This window comes from Mustela putorius, unplaced genomic scaffold (genome assembly GCF_011764305.1).
Source record: "Mustela putorius furo isolate JIRA1106 unplaced genomic scaffold, ASM1176430v1.1 tig00537227_pilon_pilon_pilon, whole genome shotgun sequence".
Taxonomy (NCBI): Eukaryota; Metazoa; Chordata; class Mammalia; order Carnivora; family Mustelidae; genus Mustela; species Mustela putorius.
Window position 1 is genome coordinate 21760187 of NW_025422368.1, and position 20472 is coordinate 21780658.

The following is a 20472-nucleotide window of genomic DNA, read 5'->3' on the forward strand; positions in this document are numbered from 1 at the left end:
TAGGAGTTATGATCTAAGAACACTAGTCACATTGAATTACAGTAGCCATTTGATAGCTAGTCATGTTGCAACTTTTAAGGATAGTTTTTTTTTTTACAAATATAAGATTTAAGGTAATCAAAGTTACCCAGTTTTAAAGTTTGCAGAGTGGCAATTTGAAGGTATACAGAAATCACAGTCCTCTTCTGGTTTTAGAAGTCTAACGTGCTATCCACTGTGGGACAGAACCACCCTCCTCTTCTGGAAAGAGGAAGCCTCTTTAGAGCGGATCAAAAACTGCAACAGGCTTGTAGCTTCACTAAGTGGCCTATTTCTACTAAAGGCTGCAAGTTTGTACTTTGCTTGTTGTATGTTATTACCTATCCAATCACTATTTCATTTAGAAATTATGGCTCAAAGTGTATTTTAAATACACTTGTAACATTTCAATATGTCAATCACCAGTGACTGATTACTTTGACATACTTTAACTGTCATCAAGCGGTTTACCTCTTTCATATGACTTACTCTCTGTGACTTACCTTAATTTGTATTTGAATTGTAGTAAATACTGTAGTCACAGTCAAAAGTACTTGATCCACATCAAGTGGTGTTAGTTCCCATGACTGGAATGGCATGTTAATATGAGCATCCTGAATCAAGGTAACAGGGCCAAACGTTTCTAGGCTGAATGTTACAAGTCTGTCTTCTGGTTTGTAAGAGACATTGCTGATGCCATCAGTTTGCCAATGTTTACCTGCATAATATAAGGAAAGAAAGTAACAGTTTCATTTTTTCTATACAAAAAATGAGATGAATGGAATGACCCAAATAACTGCAAAGGTGTATAAATTGATCTTTTACATTCAGTAGAGAATCTCTACAAAAAGCCACTTTTGCTGGTTCTTCCTGGCTACAGGATCAAATCCGAACTCCTCAGCATGGTATCTAAGGCCTTCAGAATGAAGACTCGTGTTTCTGGCTTCACCCCTTGCACTTCTGACACCTGGTTTTAGCTATGCTTTCCCCCTCCCCCAACAGCATCATCCACTGAGCCTCTGCACACGCAGTCCTTTCTTCCTAATCAATCCTTTAGAGAATCTCTCATCTTGTTTAAAACAAAACAAAACAAACAAAAACCACCAAAAAACTTTAAAATTCACCTGTGTTAAGTATATATTTTCGTAAATTCCCCCAGTTGTGCAACCATTACCACAATCCAATTTAGAACATTATTATTTTCTCCATAGGTTCCCTCATGTCCATTTTATAGTTAATTACTCCCATTCTCGCCTCTAGCCACAGGCAGCCATTAATATACTTCCTGTCTCTAAAGATGTCTTTTCTGGACTTTTCATATAAATACAATCATATGTAGGTGGTCTTTTGTGTCTCTTACAACTTAATAATAAAACACAACCCAATCTGAGAATGGGAAGAAGATCTGGATGAACATTTCACTGAAGAAAATCCAGTAAAGGATAATAAACATGTACAAAAAGATGTTCCACATGATGTTATTAGGGAAGTACAATATAAACCCCTGAAATACCACTTCATACTCACTAGAAAGGCTAGAATAAAAAAGATCACAAATGTTAGCAAGGATGTGAAAGGTGGGAAACCTCCTGTAATACTGGCAGGCATGTAAAAAGTACAGTTACTTTGAAAAACAACTGGACAGCTTCTTAAAAAGTTAAACATAAATTTACCATTCAACCCAGCAGTTCCTTCCTAGGTATATACGCAAGAAAAAGGAGAATGTACGTCCGCACGAACACTTGCATGCCAATGTTCTTAGTCTCTTAAGGCCCGGTTCAACATTCTATACCAAGACAAGCCTTTCTTAATGCTCCAGGTGGACCCCCTGGGCTGCTTCATAACACTTCTACCTATTACAGCACCCTTCTGTGTCATATTAGGTGGCTTTTCCTTGTCTTCCTCCCCTACAACTTTGAAAACTCCTAGAGGAAGGAAATCTGTCCCATTTATCCTGTATTTCTTATTGTGTAGCATAATTATGGAGTACACGAGTTATTCCCTTCCCTCAAATGACTTCTCCATCTCCACATGGCTTTCTCCTCACATGAGGGATCCACTCACTCTTTTTAACTCTGAAATTCAATATAATAGATACAATTATGTTGACAAAGTAAGGGATTCATAATTCATTTTTACAGTAATAAAATTAGTTTTTTAAAGGTAAAAATTAAGTATCACCTATAAATAAATTCTCTAATTTTTAGTATTTCCTGGAAAAAAGTTTCCCCATGGGAAGAATTACTGGAGTTGTATACTACTGCTGTAGTCAGAGACAAATTTTACACATTATATTTCCCCGAATCATGTGGGATAACTTATCTTGTCAATTCTAACTTAGTGTGACTAATTTTTAACAGAGTAAATACTTAAAAACATTACCATTAAAGGAAAAATGAAACTTCTTAAGCAACATGAAGGGAAGAAATTACCTAATTGTTCATTTTGACAGAGTTTGTAATTTAATGTATTGATGGAGCTATACTGTTATTAATTCATAATTTTTATCTAGAATATAAATATCTTTTTAAAAAAAGATTTTATTTATTTATTTGATTGACAGAGATCACAAGTAGGCAGAGACAGGCAGAGAGAAGGGGGGGAGGAGCAGGCTCCCTGCTGAGCAGAGAACCCGAGCTGAAGGCAGAGGCTTAACCCACTGAGCCACCCAGGCGCCCCTAGAATATAAATATCTTGTGCCTAGGTATACACAACCAAAAATGTGGATTACTGTAGCCATCATAAAAAAAGTTAAAACTGCATAACACTTACCTTTTCTGGTACAGAAATTCCTAAATTCTCTGCTCCTTTGACTACATAAATGGATTAATAGCTCTGTGCCTTTGTGATCTGTTCTGAACCTGTCACAAACTCAGTAAATTCTTCCACAAATATGAATATAAAATGCTTCACATTAAAAGTAAAGCTACACTTCTTTCGTCTAGAAGCCTCAAACCTGCATACATTAATTTACCAGACCAAGACTTCTCAAAATTGAGCCCGCCAACCCCAAATGAGGTATTTGTTAATGATTAGTAAATCCTTAGCTAGTATCTCTGCTGGTACTTCTGATTTTGTTATTTATTTCACATTTTGGATAACCAATAATTTCCCATGGTTCAACAATCAAAAGTTATAAAGAGACAGGAAGTGGCTAGTATTCATCTGTCTCAGGTTTCCTAATGGCCCACTCCCTATCTCCAGTACTTGTCTGTAATAAGATTTGAAATTTCTAAGTTATTAACATTAAAATAAATTTTAATCACCCCAATCTGAATTATGTACTCATTTCAGGAGAGAGTAGGTTTTTCACTTATGTAAGACTTCAGGAACTAACAGTTGTAACATTCAATGCATACACACCAATCCCTATTCATTTCCATCAAGAGCAAACAAAATAAACACACTAGAGTTGCCATAGAAATGTGTAAGATTAGAAATGCGGAGTTTACACACTGTAGTTTCTGTTTTAAGGATTTGTGTTAGAGCTCTTTTCATTACATAATTATCAAAGTTGATTACAGTATTGCTGTACCTTCAGCATCCCACCTTGCAACCATAGGGTCCTCAAACAAGATTACATTCTCCTGAACCTCAAGTGTCACCTCTATGGGTGGGAAAGCATTTTCTGTTTCAACGTCTTCCGTAGTTTCTGGAGGATATATATATTTCTGCAATCCTTCTTTGAGTATCTTTTAAAAACGACCAAAATAATATCAAGTTAGACACTGACTGGTAACAAGTAAAGATGTAAATATTGCTGAGTAAACTGTATGTAGTTATTAAGTATTGAAGATCAGTCTCATTTACTAAAGATTACTAACAAAATTTCACAACAAAATTAAAAGATAATGATTGAGGAGGAAAATAATCACCAAATCTGAATCACAGACTCTTCCTCTGGTCCAGGTTCTATGTTGGGACTTACTAATCATTTTATTCCTCCAAGTAATCTTATAAAACATATATTTAACAGAAATAACTGGGACTTAAAGAAATCAAATAATTTGCCAAAGATTACAAAATGACTTCAAGGAGGCATTACAACTCAAAAACAGAGCTCTAGGACTCTAAATCCCATATTCTAATACCTTGGTTAGGGTGTGTAGGTAAAGAGGGGAAGGAGTATAAACATACTTTTGAGAAGTATAGAAACGAATGGATGAAAGTAAAAAAAATCATCACGTTGGTACACCTTAAACTTTTACAATGATTTATGTCAATTACATCTCAATAAAGCTGGAGAGAGAAAGTAAATTAAGTCAACAGCAGATCTCTCTGGGATGGAGGAGATCTGTCCATTATTTGAACATAGCAGAGAAGGATCTAGGGAAGGAAGGGTAGGGAAGATTAAGACTGATTAAAAATAGAGGAAAAACTGGATGGGTTAAAATTCTAGAAGAGGGGGCACCTGGGTGGCTCAGTGGGTTAAAGCCTCTGCTTTCAGCTCAGGTCATGATCCCAGGGTCCTGGGATCGAGCCCTGCATTGGGGGGGGGGGTCTCTGCTCAGCAGGGAGCCTGCTTCCCCCTCTCTCTGCCTGGCTCTCTGCCTACCTGTGATCTCTGTCAAATAAATTAAAAAAAAATTCTAGAGGAGGTGGGAAATTATTGAAAAGACACTTGAATAAAAGGAAGAAGACCTCTTTGTTGCAAAAGAGAAAAACAATTTTAAAGAGGATACTTTGAGCTCAATGGAGAACACGGAATGATGATATGAGGACACCAACAAAATTCAAGAAAAGATCTTTGAGTGAATTCTTAGAAACCCCAGCCCTGATAAAGAATTTTGAAAGCCTACCTTCACCAAAGGATGCCTTTCTTTGACTCCCCACTGTCCTTCAAGCAACACAGAGGTAGGAAAAACTGATTCAAATAGACTGTTCTAAGTAGCTACAGACCAGGTTATCTCCCCCAGGAATGCTCTAATAAATACATTCTCAGTTGTGGGGAGAATGGGAAAGGAATAGCAGTATCATCCCCAAGGGGGTGAAAATTAGTTTGGGGGGGCATGAAAAAAATTATACTCTTTTAGGTGTAAAGCACAGCTATATATTTAGTACATACACAAATACATTGTATATCTATGGTATTAAAATTTCATGGGGTGGATGGCTAGGAAAGAAAATGCCTACAAAGGCTCCTTAGAGAGGTGATAATGGGGAAAAAAATAAAAATTGACAAATGCCACTCCATGACGATAAAGTACCAAGGTTCTTAGTGGTAGAACTGCGAGTGAGAAGTAGCTGACAGTCTATGTACATGATATGCTGGAGGAGAGAGAGACAAGGAGAGGAGAATGAATTAGAGGGAAGGGGAGAACGAACGAGAGGGAGGGGGAGAATTCAGAAAGGCTAGAGAACAAGGAAGGAGGAAGGGGCTATGACAATATAGCAGGGTGTATTTGGGACACAAGCTACCATGAAGTAAGTTAAAATAAACCAAGTCAATACCAGGGCAAATGTTACTATTTACTGAAACAGGAGTGAGGAAGTCCTTCAAAAATGATCTCACAACTGTTGTCATTGACATCCTTACTAAGAGTGTGGAACGTGCATCAGCAATAGTGCCATCACCTGGATCTGTGCTTCTCAAACTTAAATGTGCACATGAATCACCTGAGGGTCTTCTTAACACTCAGATTCAGCAGATCTGAGGTGAAGCACCAGATTATGCATTTCTAGCTGATGCTGATCCTGCTGGCTCATGGACCACACTTTATACACCAAGGATCCAGACCAGTGGTTCTCAAACTTTAAGGTGTGTTTTGCTAATACACAGACTACAAAACCTCATCCCTAGACTTCCTGATTCAGTAAAACTAAAATGAGGCCCCTGAATTTGCATTTCTAGAAAATTCCCAGATGATGTTAATGCTTTTGGTCAAGGGACCACATGTTAGGAACCACAGAGCTAGACCAGAGTACACAAACTATGGCCCCTAAAAAATCTGGTCCACCACCAGTCTTTTTAAATAAAGTTTTCATTTGCATCTGGCTGTCTTACTGTACTGAAAGCTGCAACAGAGCTGGTATGCCCACAAAGCTGAAAATATACCCCATCTGGCCCTTTACAGAAAACGTCTGTCAGCATCTTAAATAGACTATCATTATTAAGAGCAAACTGGCACAATCTAAATATAGTGCTATAGGTTTACAATTAACATGTATGAATCATAGTTTTAAAATTCATATTATTTTAGAGTTCTTTCCTTTAATATTGGATTCAAATTTTATAAATTCAAGACTATTTAAAATTAGTTTTCCCTTTATGCTTCCTTAATAGATTAAATTTCATTAGATGTTAGATCATTTAAGATAAAAGTGTGAGAAATAATTTTACTCATAAATTTGATTCAAAAATCAACCTACTTCCACAATCATCCAGCCTTTCATTGGTTTACACTGCGGGGGAAGCTCCAAAATATCCAAGTGGTATACTCCACCGAGGGTTGTGAATTGGCATAAATCAACCTCATTGTCTTCAAAGATATATGGCTTTTCATTAGCATTCTTTATCAGCAAAAACTGTGCTAAAATTAATCAGATTAATTCAGTTTCTAAATAGATTGCAACAATCTGGCATTAGGAGGGAGAGGAAAAAATTCTGGAAATGAAGTTTTTATTTAGCTACTAAAACATCAAAAAGTGGTTAATTCAAAACTATTCACAAAGCTAACCTTCAAAGTAGTAATAAGCATGTATAATGATAGGCTAAAGGGGAGGGCTCCATTTATAGCTTATATACCAACACTTTTAAGAATATGTATCTAATAAGCATGTTACAATTAAAATAACTTCAATAATACATTGTATCACAAGAGGAGGAAAAATAATTTTCCCTCTACCTTCTGAGTTCTCGGCTGAACTTTTATACAAAAGGCAGAACAAGAGGAAATAAACCACTCATTTATTAATATGAATACCTCATGTAAACATGGGAGATTACCCAGGGAAAAATGAGTAACTTAAGAGGTGGCTCAGAACTCTGGCTTATACAGCATCTTCAACTAAGAACAACAAATTTGTGGGGAAATGACAAGACAAAGGAAACCAGTTTCAGGTTTCTGACTGTAGAGAAAAGGACTAGTTAGTAAAGTTCGTTATGCAGATTCTTCTGGTCTCCTTTCTGGGCTGATAGGTCTGAAGTTAAATCTGGGCATTAACCACTGTCACTCTTGGTAGAGAGCGGAGTGACACCCTTTGAAATTTATGTCTTGTTTTTAGGCAAATAGGGGGAGGGTAGGCAGCTTTTCTTGCATCTGCATCTTTATAAGTCCTTAACTTAAAATATCCTTATGCCAAAGTGGCATATTTTGGGGTGGCATATTTTGCTACCCTTCATTATAAAATAAGGAAAAGTGGCTTAACACAAAGTTTGTTACCTGACAAATTAATGTTTTTAAACTGGACATTAGGGGGCTAAAAATCTTAAAGAAGAAAGTAAAATGGAGAAAAACATAAAATTTTCATCCATATATTAAAGCTAACCTTTTTTTTTTCCCAATAAAAACAGGTCCAGCTCATTAAAAAAAAAAGGGGGGGGGTGGACAGAGGCTTTAAAGTGAAAAACTGTATTGGATAATCCCTTCTGTATAGAAATTTTATGGGGAAATTCTATAATTCCATAATTCTCAGTGTACAATCAAGGGAATATTTTAAATCATGTATCACTAAGACCATTCCCACCTGTCCACCAAAAGTCTTTCCAGTGTAGAAAGATAAGGGAAATCAGACTGCTTATAGGGTCTACTCCTTACTTACTATGTAACCTTATGCAAGATATGCTAATTAACATGTCTTTTCTCTCCTTCTTCTACAAAAGAGATATTGATATCTACCTACTGAATTTGGGGAGTTGTAGTTAATACATGTAAAAAGCTTAGAACTGGTGTCAGACACACAGTAAAACTTAGGAAGTGTTAGTCTTGTTATTTATCATTTTAATTTTCCTCTCCCATAAAAGGAAGCACACTGAGAAGTCACTGAATTTAACCCATGGACAGCAGACACTGAAAATTAATGACAATATGCAAATAAAATTCCAATTAAGCAATTGCTCTTTTTCCCTTGTACACTTTCAATAAAATGCTGACTTTAATTTCAAATTTATGTAGTTAATAATCCATTTACCTAAAAAGAAAGAAAAAGAATACTGTATCCAAATTCAGACATTTATGATTAGGGGATTAACATATATATTATTTGGGGATTAGCATATAGAAAACCTCAGTATTATTGGCAGAAGTTCATGAACTGGCTCTAGTATCCTAATTCTAACAGGAAAATTAACCTCCTCAGGGCTATAGAAAAGTTTTGAAGATATAAACCTAGTTGGCTGCTAAAACAAAAGTGTGTTGGGAAAAGTGAAGAAGTAGACAAGAAGTATGTTATGAAAAATATGCTAAAAAGTCTATAGAAATTGATTCCTTAGAAGTTCTTGGGAAGTGATGGACATACATCTCAAACTAAAAGATATGTAAATTAGACATCACTATCACTTTGACATTTTTAAACTCTCTTCAATTGTTATTTTCCAAGATAAGATTGAATACAAAAGGGTTGAGAAATTTATGGTTATGCACGTGTTTGTGAATATTCATTACAACATTGTTTGTAATAATAAAAAATTAGAAATAACCTTACCATCAATAAAGATTTAAATAATGTTCCATTACTGGGATGAAATTATACAGCTACTAAAAAGGTTATTAATATGTTCTGACCTAGGACAGTGTTGAACATATTCATTTAAGTAAAATATGCATTATGTTCTATATATGTCTATAGACTATGCTACATAAAATTACAAATTATTATTGATAAAAAAGTAATTTTCAAACATTTGTATGCTATTTCATGGTTTCATTAAAAATCAAAAGAGAGCTACAAAGAGAAGAAATACAAACAGGAGAAATTTTTGTTAATACTGGTTATTTCGAAGAGGGATTATGAAGAATTTTCACTTGACATATATTTCTGCAACATCTGAACTTTTTAATGCAACATCTGCATTTCTGTTGTAAGCTGGAAAATCCCAATAAAGTTAAATTCTACTAACATAATTTAGAAGAATACCTGATAAGACTGTTTCACTTAATAATTTCATCTCCACTTCACATTTTGTGGCTTCAGATTCTTCCTGGACAAAACTCTACAGAAAACACAAGGACAGAAGGTGTGTCTGCTGCAGCCCAGATTCACTCTTCATTCTCTCCCCACTCCAGTTCCCACTTCAGATGCCTGCTACCTCAGTTTCTGGGCCCCACACTGACACTTGCTCTGGCAGAAAAAGTGGACTCAAAAACAGTATTTTAAATTTCAGTGAAAATGAGAGCATATCTCCACAGAACCTCACGAGGGCAGGAGCTAGACTGCTCAGATTCTCTGATGACAATCCTCAAGTATAAAATCGACTAGGAAGCAATGCAAGCTATAAAAATGTTATTTATATTTGCATTTTGATTTTAGCCAAATGTTAGGTTTTCCTTGATTTTGGCAAACAGCTCTCTGATAGACTAATTCCAAAGCCTGCTTTTGGGTGAGCCTCTCAAGAAAATTAAAGATGTCATGCATCAAATAAGGTATAAGATACTACACTGTAGAGTAGTAAATGAGTATTTCAATAGGAGGACATAAGATCTCCTTATGTATTCTAAATCTGCCACTAATTTCCATTTGTAACCTTGAGGAAGTCCTCGAACCATTTTGGGCCTCAAATTCCTGCTCTAACAACATATTTGGTACTGAACTGTGTGCCAGACATAACAACACATCTTGTAAACAATCCTAAGAGATGGCTATATCTTCATTTTACACAAAAAAGGAAACTGAAGCTTAGGGAAATTACTATTTTAAGAGTCAAAATAATAGAAGTGAATAATTTTATAGATAGTAAGGTTGTATACACTGTAAAACTTTGGTTTGTGTGTGTTTATATTTGCAAACTGGATAATATCCAGCAAACTTCATTTGACCCCTATACTATCTGTACTTCTAGAGCAATAGAAAAGTCTTGTACCAGAATTTTAGTCAGAAGCTAGTTAATCCCTTCATCTCTCTCATCTTCAACCACCATTCAGTGCCCAGTCTCCCTTAATAATTTATCATAATAATCTGTGCCTGGGTGGCTCAGTGGGTTAAGCCTCTGCCTTTGGCTCGGGTCATGATCTCAGGGTCCTGGGATCGAGCCCCAAATCAGGCTCTCAGCTCAGCGGGGAGCCTGCTTTCCCATCTCTTCTGCCTGCCTCTCTGCCTACTTGTTATCTCTGTCAAATAAATAAAATCTTTATAAAATAATAAATTATCTTTTCCATCATTCTTGTCACTGTATTGCCCTCTGTCATCTTCTTGAGCACTTTACACTACTGCCTTCTCGGCCAACCCGTTCCATGCACTTTGGAAACTTCTCATTTACAGACTCATTCATTCAAAGAATTTTCACAGAGTGCCTAAATTGTACAGGTATTGCCAGATACTAGAAATAAACAACAAAAAAAAACGACAAGGTCCCTGACTCAAGGTGTTCCCAGTCTATTAAGGAAAGCAGGTAAAGGAATAGTTACACTACAGTTTTGTGGCTACTGTAGTAAAAAGTCAGGGGGTCCATAACAGGAGTATAAAGAACAGTTAATTCTATGGGGGAAAATATTGCATGAGTGAGTGAAAATAGGAAATGCTACCCCAAAGTGGTAAAGTTTGAACTAAATCTTGAACGATAATTAGGCTTCCTGAAAAAAAATGGTGGGACAGAATTCCAAGTGTGAGTGAGGGCAGAAAGGCATGAAGCAAAATAGAGTTCCAAGCACCTGAAGTACTCAGGTATGGTTGGGGTGAGACATACTACGAAGGTGTAAAAATCTGAAGCTGGAGAGAGGAGCCAGAGTGTAGAGTTTAGATGACACTCTAAAGATTAGAATTTCTCCTATGGGTAAAAGGGAGCCTAGAAAGGACTTAATGGGAAAGTGGCGTGAAGAAGTTTGCATTTGCAGAGTATTCTGGTGGCCAGCTGATGAATGGATTCCTTAGTGGAGGGTAAGAAGTCCGAAAAGGATCAGGGTCTAACTCAAGGTAGAAGCAATCGGGTTCATTAGAAGGAGCATATATGGGAGATGACATGGAGGTAGAATCAACATAGCTTGGATGGTAACTTGATACAGATGATAAGGGACAGGTGAAGGCTGATTTTCAGGTGTCTGCTTCGGTGATAAAGTGCATGGTGACAGTTATCAGGAAAAGACAAGGAGGAAGGACAGGTTTGGGGAAGAGTAATGAATTCAATTGTGAATGTGCTGAACTATCATTAAAAAGCCAGTTGCATTTCTTTCTTGCAGGAAGGATTATGATCATTAAAAATACCAAAGGTATTGGGCCAAAATTCACATCTTCAAAAAGTTGAGAATTCTTTAGAGTTTAGACCAAACTGGTTTCTTGCCTTGCAGGAAATCTAAAAATGTAGGTTTTTCCAAGGGACTCTCCCCTTGATAGCCACAGTACCACAGCATGCAACAATAGGGATTTATCAGCCTCGAATTTATCACATGACAGGATAATCTTGTATTGAATACACTGACTTCACCTAAGTCAGAATTTTTACTATTTTATGTTACTGTTTAGCTCAACTGACTTTTTTCTGAAGCTAGACCACTTAATGCCGGAAGCAATGTGTCAGTTTACATGGTAGTGCAAGCTCCTTAATCTTGCTAACTGCTCCCTAATGTCTTGCTGTCCTGGCAGCTGCACCAGGAGAACACACTCCTGCAAAAGCCTTCAGCTCCAAACTGCATCTGCTGACCATATAATCCTTCCTGGTTTCATACATTATGAAGTTCCTTGTGTCAGTTGGCTATGAAGCTGAAAAAAACCCTTTTTTCTTCATATGATCACGTTTGTCCTGTTTCATCATAACCGTTTTTACAAAACTGGTTATTTTCATTAGATTTTTTTCCTTCTCCAAATAAACTTTAGCACTGTTCTGTCAAGTCTCAAAAATTGCCAACTGGAATTTTTACTTGAATTGTGCTAAATTTAAACATGTATAATAAATCTATAAAAACAATATGTGCTAAAAACTGCCTGGAAACATTGACAGACTATGAAACAGAAGGGAGCTGAACTATAACTTTTCAGTGAGACCTGGGCTCAGTAGATACAGGAATTGGCTTATAATATGGGAAGAACTTCACAGTACCCTAGCAAAGTATTTTTCATTATAAGTTAATGTACAGATGTTGTAAAATGGAAAATTTTTAATATATATAGAATTTGAATTTGATATAAAACAACCTGGATCATGAATAAGATCAGTGGAACCAAAACAGAGTTTCCAGAAATAGATCTCATGGTCCACTTGGGAGTTTAGCATTTGGCATTTTAGACCAGCAAGAAAAACCTACGTTCATGTGATAAGTGTTTTGAGACAGTTGGTTAAGATTTGAAATAAACTTAGATTCTTCCTACTTTAAACTAAAATTCCAGACGGATAAAAGATTTCAATGTAAAAACAGAGCTAAGCCAATCAAAAGCCACAAAACTCATGCAAGTAGTTGATGAGAAAGTATATGTTGACATCAACAATTACCAGTGCAGTTGGTGATCTTGATATTGCAGAGCTGCAAAACATCAGCACTCAATACAAATTGGTCTAGAATCCTATTGTCCATCAAAAGAACATCTATATAAAGGAAGTTCATTGACCTGAAGTCCATTTTTTTTTCATCAAAAGGTGATTTACATTTAGAGCTTCAGAACAAATTGTTGGAATTGGCTCTTCATAAGGAATTAAAATGAATTTTGAAACAGTGTCATTTGCTTTATTTTGTCTAAAAGCTAAGAATGAATATCCTGAGTCTGCTGAAGTCTCATTTATTCCTGTGGCTTTAATACCACCAGCAGGCCAGTGGTTTCCAGATCAATGCTAGTGATGCTCTTCGGGACGCCCACCCTCAGTACTGCTCAAGTCTAGAAATGTAGGGCATAATGTGCATGGGGACATGGGGCTGGGCCTGACTGCTCAGAGCTCCAGGCTCACATAACTTACCCGACATTTCCATTTGTGTGTCCCCAAAGTACCAGGCCCAAAATAAAAGTTTTGTTTCACTGTCACTCTTAACCAGGTCAGCCCGTTTCTATGCATCTCAGTAAACTGTACCACCATCTGCTTAGTTTCCCAAAATAAAAACTCCACAAGATTGTTCATTTTACCTGCAAAACATGTCCCTAAAATATCCACTTTTCCATTTCTCTTACTACAACCTTTGACCAAGCACCACTGCTTCTAATGCCTCCCCACTGCTATTTAACCAGATGCTGGGGGCTTCTATTCTAGCCCTGCACAATCCATTCTCTACGTAGTAGCCAGAATAACCTTGCAAAGCTATAAATCACATCATGCCACTCTCCCTCTTACAAACCCTTAATGGCTTCCCACTGCATTTACAATGAAACCTTAACTTCTTACTCTGGCCTGCAAAGCCCTGCTTCTTCTGGCTTCTGCTTTCCTCTCTGATGTCATCATATACCACTTGCCTTCTTCCACCATATGTCAGGCTACTGGCCATCTTACCTAGCACTTATTTCTGTCTCATGATCTTTGTAGTAATTGTACTCTCGGACTAGAATATTTTTACCGTATTACATAGCTGATTCCTCCTAGTCATTCTCAGCTTAAATAATAATTCATCATACAAGCCCTCCCCAACCACCCAATCCAGTTACCACCAGTCACTCCCATAATCCTGTTTAATTCTGTACATGACATTTATTACTACCTGTTTTCCAGTTTTTCTTATTTATTGTTGGTTTCCTATGACTTGTATATAAATCATGAGAGCAAGAATCTCATCTGTCCTTTCATCACTGTCCTTTGAGGGAAGAACAGTATCTGCATACACAGGTAGACATTTAAAAAATATTTGTTGAGGGGCGCCTAGGTGGCTCAGTGGGTTAAGCCTCTGCCTTCGGCTCGGGTCATGATCTCAAGGTCCTGGGATCGAGCCCCACATCGGGCTCTCTGCTCGGCAGGGGGCCTGCTTCCCCCCCCTCTCTCTGCCTGCCTCTCTGCCTACTTGTGATTTCTCTCTGTCAAATAAATAAATAATATCTTTTAAAAAAAATTTGTTGAGTAAAGAAATAAGCACAAGTTCCAGGGTATGACCATGGAAATGGGTCACTGAAGCAGATCTGTGGAAAGCTGAAGGTCTTTGAATGTTAATGCTATATTTTTACATGGGTCATTCTCATGGATTTTTAATTTATCCATAATGATGCCAAGGAGTACCTGAATCTCTAAGGATATTTCACATCTTTACACTTTTTTCCATAACCAGAAAAATTTCCTTTCCTTCTCATCTAAACTTCTCCATGCCTATCAAAAGATTTACTTCAAATATTACTTCATCAGAGAAGACTTCTTTTCACTGTTTTTCTTTTGGATTAAATGTGATCTCTTAACTCCATCCATAATCTCTCTCGTTGCACATATCAGAATGTATGGTAACTGTTACTATTCTCCACAAGATTTTTAGTTCATTTATTGTTCTCCATAAGATTTTTAGTTCATTCATTTAGTACACTCATTCATTTTAGTTCATTGAAAATAAAGATCATGTTGAGTTTCTTATAGAAGGTACTCAGTAATGTTTTATATATATCCACTCATATTTATGTTAAATATTGTATCTTTTTAGAGTATCTTAGAGACAAAGACTATTTTTAACTTGAACTTTGAAAAGTTCAAAGGCCCATATATTATGCATACCCCTTAGATCACTACAAGATTTCTGAAGGTGATTATTGTCTTTTTAAAAAAATTCTCATAAATGTGTGATATTTAAATTATGCCTTTCTAAAAAGTTTCTAAGATATATAAATTGGGAAGATGATTACCCAATACCTATAATTTTATTGTGTTATTATTAAATTTAAATTAACTAAAATATGGTACTAAGAGCCCTCTAGTGGTGAAGTTCTTAATAGACCTAGGGAAAAAATAATTGGCTCATCTTCTAAGAGAATTAATTTTTTAACAAGGTGCTAAATGCTTTTTTTGTGTGATCATATCACATACCACATGCATCTCAGGTATTTGGGTAATTCCTTCATTTTTTTAAAAAGATTTTATTTATTTGTCAGAGAGATAGAGCACGCAAGCACAAGCAACGGGAGAGACAGGCAGAGGGAGAAGCAGGCTCCCTGCTGAGCAAGGAGTCCGACATGGCACTCGATCCCAGGACCTGGAATCACAACCTGAGCCGAAGGCAGACACCTAAACAGCTGAGCCACCCGGGTGTCCCTAATTGCTTCATTATTATACCAACAATTTGTCTTGCAACCAGCCTCCAAATTCATTAAAAAGGGGAGATAAATCTATATTAAAATATGCCAAACTAAAATTTTAAAGGTAAGCAGTTTACCCTAAATGAAAAAATAAAGTTGTAAAAATAAAGAAATCTCTTCCTCTAAATTCAAAATATTCTAAGTTTTCCTACTGATGTTACAGGTAGTCCCTAATTCATACATACACTTAAACACATGTACACAGATACATAAAAGTTAAATTTCATGAATTTACGTGCCAATTAAAAAAATTAAGAATACACTTGCCAAACACAAGTGTTGAGAGTGACATTTAGGGTTATGAGAGTCCCTATACTGCTGTGATTATAAGGAATACAAACCTAACTGTCCTTCATATATTTTGCTTCAAATTCATTCTAAGTTCCAAAAGGACTACAAGGAGCACTTCCTGAGGCGTGGTGGTGGAAGTGGAGCCTCCCTATCACCACTTGTATTATGTCAGAGCACTAGGGATCAGAACTGCTGAGGACAGGGTCCCAGAGAATCTCTCCTGACAAGCTTGAAGATTGCCTAAACATAGCTAAGTGGTTCCCACCCACTTAACTGTAATTTTAAGGGTCTTAAGCATTTCTAATACAGAATAACTTAAATGTGGATAGTAGTTGATTCCTTGATACGGGTGGCTGTTTTTTTATGTAGGTTGTTCACAACAAATCAGACTTAAGTCAGGGCCTACTTTTAATCACTTAACCATACATTCATTCACTTATTTCATCATTCATTCAATAAACGTCCACTGAACCCCAACCATGTACCAGGCCTTGTGCTTATGGTAAATACGAACTCTGTCAAGACTATGCATGTCCTCAAGATCATAATTATTGTTTAAGGTTAAGAATTCTAATAATTAAGCAGAATAAGAATGGAGTAGAGACATCTAATTTAGCCTGAAGGAGAAAACTTTATGAGGTAAAATTTAAGGTAAGTCTTTAAAGACAAAGAGAGGGGCGCCTGGGTGGCTCAGTGGGTTAAGCCCCTGCCTTTGGCTAAGGTCATGGTCTTGGGGTCCTGGGATGGAGCCCCGCATCAGGCTCTCTGCTCAGCAGGGAGCCTGGTCCCCCCACCCACCCACTCCGCCGCCCCGCCTACCCGCCAGCCTCTGCCTACTTGTGATCTCTGTCAAATAAATAAACAAAATCTTAAAAAAAAAAAAAAAGACAAAGAGAAATTAGGTGCAGTGGACGAGCATAATGGGTGTAAGAGAATTGCCCAATGACAAAATAGCAAACGGGGTTATCACAGAGTCCTACGAATTTCTCTCTTTAGAATCAAAAAAGGATATACATTGTTTCATTTTCTATTAGAAAAGTAATGTGTGAAAAAAAATGTATGTGGGTTCAGTACTTGCTTATTGTAAATTCAAACAATACAGAAGTGTAAAAATTTTTAAATCACTGACAATATACAATCATCTCACTTTTCTCACACTCCCCACTCCTGACCACCAAAACAGCCACTGTTTGGTGACTAGGCTTCCAGACTTTACTCTATGCATTAACAAGTAACAGAAATCCCCTCACAAAATAGAATCCTATGGCTAATGTGGTTTTGTAACATGAATAAGTATCTTAACAATACATTTTCAGTATCTTTCTATATAAAAGTATATAGGTTCCCATTCGAGATGATGATGTAGGAGGATCTTGAAACTACCTCCTCCCACAGACACATTAAAACTACAGCTACAAATGGAACAGTTTCCTCTGGGGCTGGGGGGAGCCCAAAACAAGCTGAGTGACTCCCACACATTGGGTGGATGAAAAAAACCCTACATCAAAGTGTGTAGGAAAGGCTGAGACACAACCTTGCCATGAATCTCACCTCCCCGCAGTGACCCGCAATTGGGAAGGAATACATAAACATCATCTTCTCTCTGAGGACTGAAGTATTTGAACCCCATATCTAGTACCCTAACTCTTAAAACCTGCAATTGAGAGACCAGCTCCTAAAATACCAAGCTCTGACAGCAGATGGGGCTTGTGTCCACAAAACCCACAAGGCCATAGCAAGCTGAGAAAGAGCTAAAAGTTTCCAGTCCAAGACTTACCTGCCTCAGGGCCTAGTGCAGAAGCAGCTGACTGAAAATCACCTTGACTTTCTGTGAAAGAGGCTTATTAGCTTATCTTAAAGTATAGGCCTGAGGGCCAGGCATCTAATTTAACACACATCTAGGGACCTACTGAATCACTCTTCAAAAACAGAAACCAGTGGGCACTATCTCAGCATTCTCCCTCCGTCTAGCTCCAGATGCCAGTATCTCCCAGAAAGGAGCTTGTAACCTTTTTCTGTGTGTGGTTTTTGCAGCTGCCACCCAAGGGGACACCTTTAGATTGCCTGGCTTTGGTGACCAATAGGGCTCACACACGAGTCCCATAAGGCTGTAACAAATAGAGAAAGAGTTCTTAACTGGACACCTTCCCCAGGGCACAGCAGAGAGGAAACAGATCCAGGAGCTTAGTCTTTTTGTGAAAGAGGCCTACTAAGCTTATCTAAACAGCCGTAGCCTGATGGGCAGGCTTCTAGTTAAAAACAGGTCCAAGGGCCCACTGTAATCCTGTCCAGAGACTGCAATGGGTGGACTCTCTGCTTGCTCTAGAGCACCAGTATCCAGCAGAGCTGAGTTAGTACACATGCTTGGTGCCCTGAGTTTTGCATCTAATTCGCTGGGTTTTGTGGCTGCTGCCCAGGGGACACCTCTTGATTGCTTGGGGATGGTGGCCAATGGGCTTGTGTTCATGAGTTCATCAAAAAACAGTTGAAAAGAAAGAAAGTCTTAACTGGCTATCACCCCAGGGCTTAGCTCAGAGAGGGAGCAGTCAAAAATATCCTTCTTCCAGTACTCCCCCAAAAGATGTATATTTGCATACTGCTGCCTGAAGGCCTGGCTTCCAGTTAGCCTGAAACTAGGTGCTGATTGAGATCCTCATCTTCGGGAAACTGATGGATCTTGGTGCATTCTCAGCTACTGAGAGCCATTAAAAATAAAGGAGCCTGCTTTGTACAATCGCAAAAGATTAAAAGACAATGAAGAGCTAGGGCAGGGTTGAAAGATATATTTTATCTGCTACATGAAGCTACTCCAAGACTGGGAGAGGTGGCTGTTTAATGCACAGAAGCCAACACAGAGAGTCAAGTAAAATGAAGAAACAAAGGAATATATTCTAAAGGAAAAAACAAGATAAAACCTCAGAGAAGACCTTACTGAACTGGAGATAAGTGGCTTATCTGATAAAGGTTCAAAACAAAGGTCATAAAGATGCTCACCAGCATCAGAAGAAAAAGGGATGAACAAAGTGAGATTTTCAACAAAGAACATACAAGAGTGTGGAATAGAAATCACAGAGCTAAAGAATACAATAAATTAACTGAAAAATACAATTAATAGACTCAAAGACAGGGCAGTAGAATTCACCCAATCAGAGTAGAGAAAGAGAGAGTGAGAAAGTGTGGAGATAGCTTTAGAGACTCACAGGCATTATACAGACCAACACTCACATTATAGGGGCCCCAGAAGGAGAAAAGAGAAGGGGGTAGAAAACTTATTAGAAGAAATAATGACTGGAAACTTCCCTACCCTGGGGAAGAAAACGGACATCCAGATTCAGAAAGCCCAGAAAGTTCCAAAAAAGATGAACGCAAAGAGATCCACACCAAGACACATTGTAAGTGTCAAAAGTAAAAGACAAGGAAAGAATCCAAAAAGCAGCAAACGAAAAACATTTCATGACATACAAGGTAGCCCCCATAAAACAGTGAGCAAATTTTTTTCAGCAGAAAGTTTGCAGTCCAGACGGGAATGCCACAATTTATTAGGCTAAAAGAAACAAACAAAAAAACAAAAAGCCCTGACAATGAAGAATACCTGGCAAAGTTATCATTCAGAACTGGAGGAGAGATAAAGAGCTTTCCAGACAAGCAAAAGGTAAGAGTTCATCACCACTAGAACAGCCTTATACATAAGAAATGTTAAAGTGACTTCTTCAAATTGAAACAAAAGGGTACTAATTAGTAACAGGAAAACACATGAAAGTATAAGTCTCACTGGTAAAGGTAAATATATAGTAAAATTCAGAATAATTAATGGCGTAAAGATGGTGAGTCAACTTCTCATAAAGCTACTAAAAAGGTCAAAATAAAAAAGCAGTAAAAATAACTATAACTACAATAATTTCCTAAGGAATACACAAGTAAAAAGATGTAAATGGTGACATCAAACCCATCAAACATGGTAGGAGTAAAAATAGAGTTTCAGGGGCGCCTAGGTGGCTCAGTGGGTTAAAGCCTCTGCCTTCGGCTCAGGTCATGATCCCAGGATCCTGGAATCGAGCCCCACATCGAGCTCTCTGCTCTGTGGGGAGCCTGCTTCCTTCTCTCTCTCTCTGCCTGCCTCTCTGCCTGCTTGTGATCTCTGTCTGTCAAATAAATAAATAAAACCTTAAAAAAAAAATAGAGTTTCAGAATGTGTTCAAACTTAAATTGTTATCAACTTAAAATAGATTGTTATAAATATGTTCTTACATAAGCCTCACAGTATCCACAAAGCACACAACTTATTAGAGACACACAAAAGATAGAAAAGAATCAAAGCATACCACAAATCAAGGAATCAATCAAAAGGAAGAGAGCAAGAAAAGAAGAAAGAACAGAGGAATTACAAAATAATTAAAAAACAATGAACAGAATGTCAGTAAGTAAATACCTATTAATAATTACTTCAAATGTGAACCAGCTAAACTCTCCAGTCAAAAGACATAGAATGACTAAATCATAAAAAAGGAAGACTTGGGCACCTGGATGGCTCAGTTGGTTAGGCAACTGCCTTCGGCTCAAGTCATGATCCCAGAGTCCCGGATCGAGTCCTGCATCGGGCTCCCTGCTCCACGGGGAGTCTGTTTCTCCCTCCGACTTTCTCCTTTCTCATGCTCTCTCTCACTGTCTCTCTGTCAAATAAATAAATAAAATCTTTAAAAAAAAAAAAAAAAAAAGGAAGACCTATCTATTGGCTGCCTAAAAGAGATTCACTTCACATGTAAAGACACACACACTGTGTGAAGGGATGGAAAGAAATACTCATGCAAAAGGAAACCAAAATAAAAATAA

At 37.4% G+C, this 20472-nt stretch overlaps 1 protein-coding gene across 7 annotated transcripts in view; it reads right to left on the bottom strand.

Moving 5' to 3' along the window:
* DNAI7 (dynein axonemal intermediate chain 7) overlaps nucleotides 1-20472 on the bottom strand; it is a 65006-nt gene that overhangs the window by 5261 nt on the left and 39273 nt on the right. For 6 of the 7 annotated variants that reach the window (XM_013047812.2, XM_013047811.2, XM_045073365.1 and 3 more), the window contains 4 exons: nucleotides 9094-9169; nucleotides 6388-6548; nucleotides 3554-3710; nucleotides 522-736 (listed from right to left, as the gene is read on the bottom strand). In XM_013047812.2, coding sequence (XP_012903266.2) covers nucleotides 522-736; nucleotides 3554-3710; nucleotides 6388-6548; nucleotides 9094-9169 — 609 coding nt within the window. The remainder of the gene's footprint in view (nucleotides 1-521; nucleotides 737-3553; nucleotides 3711-6387; nucleotides 6549-9093; nucleotides 9170-20472) is intronic. The other variant, XM_013047813.2, reaches the window with a different exon arrangement.